At 47.7% G+C, this 8,668-nt stretch overlaps 1 protein-coding gene across 2 annotated transcripts; it reads left to right on the top strand.

Annotated features, from left to right (window-relative positions):
* The first annotated feature begins 1,082 nt into the window (after window positions 1-1,082).
* On the top strand, window positions 1,083-4,887 carry LOC119318375 (protein-tyrosine-phosphatase MKP1-like). 2 transcript variants are annotated; one of them, XM_037592935.1, is made up of 4 exons: window positions 1,083-1,302; window positions 1,399-2,923; window positions 3,032-3,632; window positions 4,333-4,887. In XM_037592935.1, exons 2-4 carry the CDS (start codon window positions 1,431-1,433, stop codon window positions 4,384-4,386), a joined length of 2,148 nt encoding a protein of 715 aa, XP_037448832.1. In that variant the 5' UTR covers window positions 1,083-1,302; window positions 1,399-1,430; the 3' UTR covers window positions 4,387-4,887. The 2 variants fall into 2 exon arrangements, with proteins under 2 accessions (XP_037448832.1, XP_037448824.1); XM_037592927.1 differs by having other exon boundaries at window positions 1,169-1,302; window positions 1,399-3,632.
* Window positions 4,888-8,668: the final 3,781 nt, after the last annotated feature.

Here is an 8,668-nt window from a genome sequence, read left to right as displayed (position 1 = left end):
TGGTGCATGTCGACACCATGTGAGGTCCTTCATAATCAAACATCTATGCGTATTTTCGGCTTTGCGTGCCTTCCTTCTATACTGTGCCAGTATTTAATATCGCCCGTTTTCACCATGTTTTTGTCCCGGTTTTTGGCTTTGCGTCTTACTTTCGGTCATGATACTATCAATTTTTGGCCATGCTTGTATGATACTCCCTCTGCAAATAAATATAAGAGCGTTTAGAGTGATCTAAACGCTCTTATATTTATTTACGAAGGGAGTAAACAGTAGTGATATTGCATGAGAAATGGTTTGTGTCCACACCAGTGGCGGAGCTTGGGCCAAATCTTTGGAGGGGCAATGGGCCAAGGAGGGGCAAAACTATGAGGTTTACCCTGTTTCTACTGAACATATAGCATAGAAACTAACGTGTATTAGGTGATTTTTTCTTGGGCTGGGGGACACCGCCCAGGTTGGCACCCATGAAGCTCCGCCACTGGTCCACACCATGTGAGGTCTTTGATCGCTGAACCTCCATGTGTGTTTTCCACTTTGCGCCTTCCTTTCATAACGTGGCAATACTTAATTTTGTCTGTTTTCATCCTGGTTTCCGAACACACACACCCTCCTTTCTATTCTAGGGGGACAAACTCCAAATAACTCGAGTCGGCGCCGCGCCAGCACTTAATCTCACCGGTTTCCACCGCCCTTTCATCCCGATTTTTGGCGTCGCGCCTTCCTCTCCTAGTATGGCGGTACTTAATTTCATTGGTTTCAACCCCGCCCTTTCATCCCGATTTATGGCTTTACGGCTTCCTCTCCTAATACGATGACACTTAATTTCGTCCGTTTCGACCCGATTTTCGGCTTTCGGCCCTCCTTTCTACTCTAGGGGGGCAAAAAGTTTGGCCACTAATGCCACAAATTAGCCGTTCCCCGTGGCCATTGCCCGAAGAGCAGGTGCACCTAACATTTTGTCCAAAGGGGGGCAGCCCAACTTGTCCCGTTCCCCCTCTCGCGTCGAGGCCAGTCAACACGACCACCCCCGTCAAACCCGGGGCCCACCACAAGCGCTCTTCACCGTCCGATCGTCTCCACGCACGGATCTCGAGGCGCATCCGACGCCCTCCTCCTCAAAACCCTCACCCACTTTAGCTTCTGGCCTTCTTCTCTCGCCCTCCTCCTTCCACCTTCCCCTTCCGTCGCCTCCCTTCCCCGAGACCGGCGCCGCCCGATCTCCCGATCTGCTCGCCCCGGCCCGCCGAGGATCCGCGCGGGGCGCTCCCTATTTGCGGCGCGGGTGGTGTGCGCCTGGATCAGGTACGGTTTCTGCGGATTTGTTTGGGAAATTTTGGTTCTTGGGGGCGGAGGGATGGGGAATAATGGCGTTTGAATCTTGTGGTTTGGTCGGCGCAGGTGGGCGTGGGGGCGCGTGGGATTCGTGGCCCATGGCCAACCCCGACGACGGCGGCGGGCGCAAGTTCTGGCGCTCCGCGTCGTGGTCGGCGTCGCGGGCCGCCGAGGCGGCGGGGCCGGAGGCGGCGCCGCTCCCGCCCCGGATGGGCCCGCCGCCGCTCACCCCGCGGTCCAAGGGCCGGGCCTGCCTCCCGCCGCTGCAGCCGCTCGCCATCACGCGCCGCAGCCTGGACGAGTGGCCCAAGGCGGGCTCCGACGACGTGGGCGAGTGGCCCAACCCCACCACCCCGGGCGCCTCCAAGGCCGGCGGCGGCGGCCCGGGCTCCGCCAAGCCGGGCGAGGGCCTCCGGCTCGACCTCTCCACCCTCCGCTCGCAGGGCCGCAAGGACCAGATCGCCTTCTTCGACAAGGAGTGCTCCAAGGTGGCCGACCACGTCTACCTCGGCGGCGACGCCGTCGCCAAGAACCGCGACATCCTGCGCAAGAACGGCATCACCCACGTCCTCAACTGCGTCGGCTTCGTCTGCCCCGAGTACTTCAAGTCGGACCTCGTCTACCGCACGCTCTGGCTGCAGGACAGCCCCACCGAGGACATCACCAGCATCCTCTACGACGTGTTTGATTACTTCGAGGACGTGAGGGAGCAGGCCGGGCGCGTGTTCGTGCATTGCTGCCAGGGGGTGTCGCGCTCGACTTCGCTCGTCATAGCGTATCTGATGTGGAGGGAAGGGCAGAGCTTCGACGATGCGTTCCAGTTTGTGAAGGCCGCCAGGGGGATCGCGAATCCGAACATGGGGTTTGCCTGCCAGCTGCTCCAGTGCCAGAAGCGGGTGCATGCCATTCCATTGTCCCCAAACTCAGTGCTCAGGATGTATCGGTTGGCGCCTCACTCGCCCTATGCTCCATTGCATCTAGTGCCCAAAATGCTGAACGAGCCCTCGCCTGCCGCCCTGGACTCTAGGGGTGCATTCATAGTTCATGTGCTCTCGTCGATTTATGTTTGGGTTGGAATCAAGTGCGATACAGTAATGGAGAAGGATGCGAGAGCGGCAGCTTTTCAGGTGGTGAGGTATGAGAAGGTGCAGGGGCAGATCAAAGTTGTCAGAGAAGGGTTGGAGCAACCTGAGTTTTGGGACGCCTTTTCCAGTGCACCTGTTAATTCAGACAGCAAAATGAAGCTTGGCAAGGAGCAGATCGATTCACCATCCAGGACTGGTGTGGGAAGCCGGAGAGTGGAATCTTATGATTCTGATTTTGAGCTCGTCCAGAAAGCGATAGCTGGGGGTGTTGTTCCAGCATTCTCGTCTTCTGGTACTGGAGATGAGACCCATCTTCCAGCGAGAGAAAGTAGCTGGAGTTTACTAAGGCGCAAGTTTATCTCGAGATCACTATCTCGAGTTTATTCGGATTCTGCTCTGATAAGGGATTTGGATCCACGGGTACAGCACTTGACTGCAGAGGCATCAATATCACCGCCTTTCCTTTCTCCGAGCTCTCTATCATCAGATTCAACCATCAGTTCAAAGTACAGTTCAGACTCACCCTCCCTGTCACCTTCAACTAGCTCCCCGCCGTCACTTGGTCTTTCACCTGCTTCATCTAATTTGCCACATGCTTTGGTGCCATCATCTAGGTCTCCTCTTCGCCAGTCATCTAATGCGGAACATTCAAAGCCTGTCCTGGGATCAATACGCTCTCCGTCCAAGGTCTCATCTATAGCAGAAAGAAGAGGGGGATTTTCAGGTCTGAAGCTACCATCACTCCCAAAGGAGCTAGTATTGCCACCAAGGGCGCCATCTATTCACAAAGCAGAGGAAGTCATGGATAAGACTAATACCAATGGTGTGAAACAGCTTACTGGTGTTTCTTGCCCAGACAAATGCACCGAAACTAGTTCAACGGCAACTGACAGCAACTCAGAGGCTACTGCCCACGGTGAGACCATAGTAATTGAGCATACTAACTCAGAGACCTGTAATTATGTTCAACTACTAGTCTACCGATGGCCCTGCATGGAGAAGCTGACTGCATTCGCTCGCAAGGATCTTGACCCAAAAACAGTTTTTATTTTTGTTGCTCCTAATGCCAGCAGAAGTGCAGAAGCAGTTAAAACGGTATGCATATGGGTAGGAGGTGAATATGAGTGCAGCAAAGGTGTTGACAGTATTGATTGGCAGCAAGTTGCTGGTGATTTTCTTAATCAAAAGGGGTTCAGCAATACTCTTCCTGTTAAGGTGCGTACATACTATACACATTTCTTTTTTGTATTCTGGCCTGCTTGTTTACTTGTATGTTTAGGTGCCACTTGATATTTGTCAATACCGTAGGAGATAGAAAACTACTTTGTTTTTTTGTCCTAGTTTTTAGATGACTGCCAAACTTTTCGCACAGTTAGATGACCTGTATTTAGTGACAACATGCTCAGATATGTTTTCACAACTGCCAAACTTTTGGCAAGTGGAATTGTAGATAGTACCATTAATGTTTATTATTCAGGAAAAAAGGCCATATATTATGCTATTATTCTGTGGTACGATTGTACACAGGCTAATCATGTCATGGCACTTTGAAAAAATGTAGTTCTATATTCATCACAAATTGCATAAATGCCTACATCTTAAGCTCCAACTCTTGGTAACTGGTAATACTTCTAGAAAAATTAGCTGAATCAGAAAGCCAAACTGTTTTTCTTTCTGTAAAACGAATACACCATGGTAATGACTATTTGGAGCTATCTTTTATCTAAAGTAATCACTAGACAGAGATGTTGGATATGTTCATATATGATTATGGATCACAAAATTCACAGCCTCATATAGGAACAGAATGTTGAGGCATCTTAGCAAGGGGAAGTCCTGTCAGTTTACTTCCGCAGCTGCTATGTGTAATTAGCAGGTATACACTTGTAACCCTGTTGATGTTTAAACAATGCAGGTTTTCAAGGAGCATGAAACCGAGAATCTTTTGGAGGTGCTGGATGCTCGTTAACAGTAGGTCAGGGTATTCTACTAGCTTAACAAACAGCCGCAAACTATCAATTCAATGAAGGCATTTCCTCCAGCATCGCTCTATGTAGTGGCGACTGTCAGGCGAGGTATAAGCCGTGACAACCGTTCCCTCCTGAACATATAGGCTACAGATTCCATTTTAGTAGAACAGATGGATTGGCAATTTGTGCCTTGCCTTTTTTTTCCTTCCCAAACTTGCTTGTGTCAAAACGGCAGGAGGCTGCCAGAGCGTTGGATCTGTGTGAATTAACACACAGAGATTGGGTTTTGGCGTAAGCGGGTGTATATTATCTGCTTCACTGTAATGTAAGCCCATAGGCCGGGAGATCGCTGGTGTCGTTTTTACCCCCTGAAAATCATGTACATCTCAGGGAAGAACAGATTTGTAATCCTCTTGGCCTACAGGCGTCTCTGCTGGTCTTAACTTCTTAACCTGGAACTTGGCTATTTGCTGTCCTGCTCATGGCGTATTAGCACTGTACTTCAGACTCTGGTCATATTCATACTCCCTCCGTCCGAAAATGTTTGTCATCAAAATGGACAAAAAAAAGATGTATATAAAACTAAAATACATCCAGATACATCCCCTTTTATTCATTTTGATGACAAGTATTTCCGGACGGAGGGAGTACTAGCTATCATCATACAAAGTTCCCAGTTTCCAAGAAATTGTCATTTAATTTCGTTGTTGCTTGTCTTTGTCAAATTCATGCAGCCAATATTCCAAGGAACACTTGCACAGCAATTGTGTGCTGATCCTTCCAATTGTCATTCAGTTTTTCTTCTTCAATTTGTTAGTGACAGACAGGGTGCGAATTTGTTTGTGCTTTTCAGAAGCCTGCTTCCGCGTGGTAAAGTGCGATAGTGTGGAGATTGGAGACGACATTAAAATTGGGAAAGCAAAGCAAACACTGGTTCAGGAACATTTTTAGTATTCATTTTAGTAACATAGTAGTTCATGTAAATTAAAGCAATTCAAAACATGTGGTGCCATGCAATTCCAAGGGAACCAAAATTACTTAAACCATCAAAGAATACCAAGGAAGCATTACATTAATAATATCGGCAAATCTGAACAATGCCTATTACATTAATTGAACTCCACATGAAACGAAACAATAGTACGAACACTAGAACATATACTGTAGATCAAAGCAGTACGTACATGGGTTGCGGTACACCAGTCGTGAAGGACATAATTTCTGCATCCACTGCATTAGGAAGAACATTAATTCCTGCATCCATTGCATTGCATGGTTGTTGTGTTGAACTGTATTTGAAGACAGTGCCCTTTCTCTTTCTTAAAAGGAGGAGCAGCCAGAAGGAAATGTAGTTGCTACTAGTAACCAAGAGAAACCTCACCAGGAACTTTGGTAATGGATGCAAAATGGGGGCAATCACTGCGTAGTAGACGACTAGTAGCAGCACACATCTCTAGTCTAAGTTTGGGAGGCATCATGGAACGCAACAATAGTACGAACACAGAACGCAATTTACTCCTGCCACGCCTAGGACACTTGTCGAGCTCGTACAACAGCAAACATTGTGCAAACATAGACCATATACTTGTTTAACTATATTCCTAGTTTTTGTTCTTGTGGCCGTCTTCTTTAGTCTCAGTGTCGAGGTTGCAGAGGCGCAAACTAAGACAATGGTTAGGGAATGACACATGAGTCAGTAACATCACTATGTACAAACGATCACAGAAAATGAATCATGTTACACAAATCATTAACTCTGGTAAATCATGGAAATTTGCACGCTAGTACCACCATGTAGGAAAATTAGTTATTGAAAATGAAGTTCAGGCCCTTTCCTGTTCTTAAATTGAACCAGATCCAAATAACGACGGTGCCCTTTCCTGTTCTTAAAATAAAGCAATAATTTGAGGAAAAGATAGTTGCTCCAATAATCAACAGAAAAATCAACATGAGCTTTGGCAAAGAGAATGATGCATATCCGTGTACCATGCATGCCAGACATTTATGAAATTCTTTGGTATCATAAGGGATGTGAAATCGGGCAACCAGTGTGTAGTGGTAGGAGTACTAAAGTGTGTACTCCCTCCGTCCGAAAATACTTGTCATCAAAATAGATGAAAAAAGATGTATTTAAAACTAAAATACGTCTAGATACATCTCATTTTATTCATTTTGATGACAAGTATTTCCGGACGGAGGAAGTATTTGATTATATCTCTATCAACTAAAGTTAGTGCCATGCATGTTGCTTTCTTGGTCTCCTTTGCGCTCGGGACATTTGTTGAATGTCGTCCTCAGGCATGCCCTATGAGCCGACAGCCGTGCTTCAACAGGACCACAATTTCCGCTGCCAACCAACGTCACTTGGTTGATGTTTATCACCACGATCCCATATGCTCGGCGAGGTAAAAATGGTATGCGACTGCCAAATTGTGTATATATGAATTAGCACACACATACCAAGTTTTAGCACAACTGGTTCTATGGGTATCCGCTCCACTGTAATGTAAGCCCATATCTGCGAGATCACTGTTGTCGTTTTTACTGCTGAACATTCGTGAGCATCTCAAAGGAAGAATAAATTTGTAATCCTCATGGTCTACAGTTGTCTCTGCTGTTTTTTTTTTGCGAGGATAACTTTCAATCTATTTATCTGTCAACGTAGTACAAAGAACACCAGAAATAAAAAAAATATAACTAGGTCCGTAGACCACGTAGCGACGACTACTAGCACTGGAGCCGCGCAAACCTTGTTGTATCAGACAGTCGAGAAGTCGTCGTGTTAAGGCCCCATAAGACAAGCACACAAAAGCAGCAACCGTCGTCGATGAAGAGAAGCGTAGATCGGAGTGATCCAACCTGTAGACACACGAACATAGACGAATGAAGACATGATCCACGTGGATCCACAGAAGATAAACGCTGACCGAATCCCGCAAGATCCGCCAGAGACAAACCTCCACACACCCTCCGACGATGCTAGAAACATCACCAGGACAGGGACTAGGCAGAGAGAATCTTATTCCATCTTCAAAGAGCAACTGTCGCCTCTCCTCTCCGAGTAGGACACAATCCCTAACACGACAAAGAGCATGAAAAAACGGCTAGGATCCACCACACCTCCATGGCCCTAAGACCATAGGAGACGAGGTAGACCGGCGGCGGCACCGGCGGGAGGCACGAAAAACCCTAGCCAAAGGGCCTTCTTTCTTCCACGGGAAGAAACAAAATGGTCGCTTGTAGTCTTTAGCTTCTAACCTGGAGCTCGGCTATTTGTTGTTCTGTTCATGTTGGTGTTAGCAGTGTACTCTTGGCGGTGGTTATATTCATACTTGCTATCATTTTTTCTTTGAAATGGAGGTAAACGATCGATTTGCCTCATCGATTAATTAAGCAAAAGAGAACTTCCTAGTCAATTAACAGAAAACCAGGCGAAAATCAATACAAACCAACCTCATGTGGACTACTCACAAAGTATGCAACCCCATAGGCGCACAATCAGTCTGATAACCATACCCAACATGCAATGATCACCAACCCTCACACTGATACATCACAAAGAAACTCCCAACGAGAGTACCTCGTCCGAAGAGCACGAGCACTACCAAATCCACGAAGACAAGCCATGCCATAAGGATAATACAAAGAGACTGATGACTATCCATCAAGCAGCTGTGAACGCCATTCCTATGGTGCCACTCTTCTTTCTTTTGCTCCTGAGAGACTCCTCCACAATCGTCTTGCCAGATCCAGGGCTAGCCGCCTCCAAACATGTGAGCAAGTTGTGAAGCTCTATCTGAAAGAGAATCTCATCGACCTTCTCACGCACAGACACCACCTGCCCAACGGTCACATGTGAGTGACCGCAACGTCGACTTACGACGTGATACGGCATCATCAACCATAGGAACACTCGTAGATGCAGCACCCTCCTCATCTGCGGCCACCTAAATAGTCTCCAAAGGAGGCTTAGCGGGCACCCATGCCACAACTGAGGGCACAAGCGAGTCCACCTTTAGATGCTCCATTGACGGTGGTAAAATCAGCCCTGCAAACATTCTTTGTAACTCAAGCATGATCTACAACACCGGAGCCACAATGACGATAATGGGCTCACCCACAAAGGCATCCGACACATCGAGCGAGGCATGAAGCATCAGTTGAGTTTCCCTAGCACGAGGGGACTCAGAGCCATAGAGCTTTGCAACCGTCTCATCCACGGAGTCATCATTCGGCTCAGTCTTCGAAGGTGACATAGGAGGGGTCGATGCCACAACCAAC

The sequence above is a fragment of the Triticum dicoccoides genome, chromosome 1B (genome assembly GCF_002162155.2).
Source record: "Triticum dicoccoides isolate Atlit2015 ecotype Zavitan chromosome 1B, WEW_v2.0, whole genome shotgun sequence".
NCBI classification, from domain to species: Eukaryota; Viridiplantae; Streptophyta; class Magnoliopsida; order Poales; family Poaceae; genus Triticum; species Triticum dicoccoides.
Note: the sequence above shows the minus strand (reverse complement) of the source record. Positions and strands in the feature narration are given on the sequence as shown.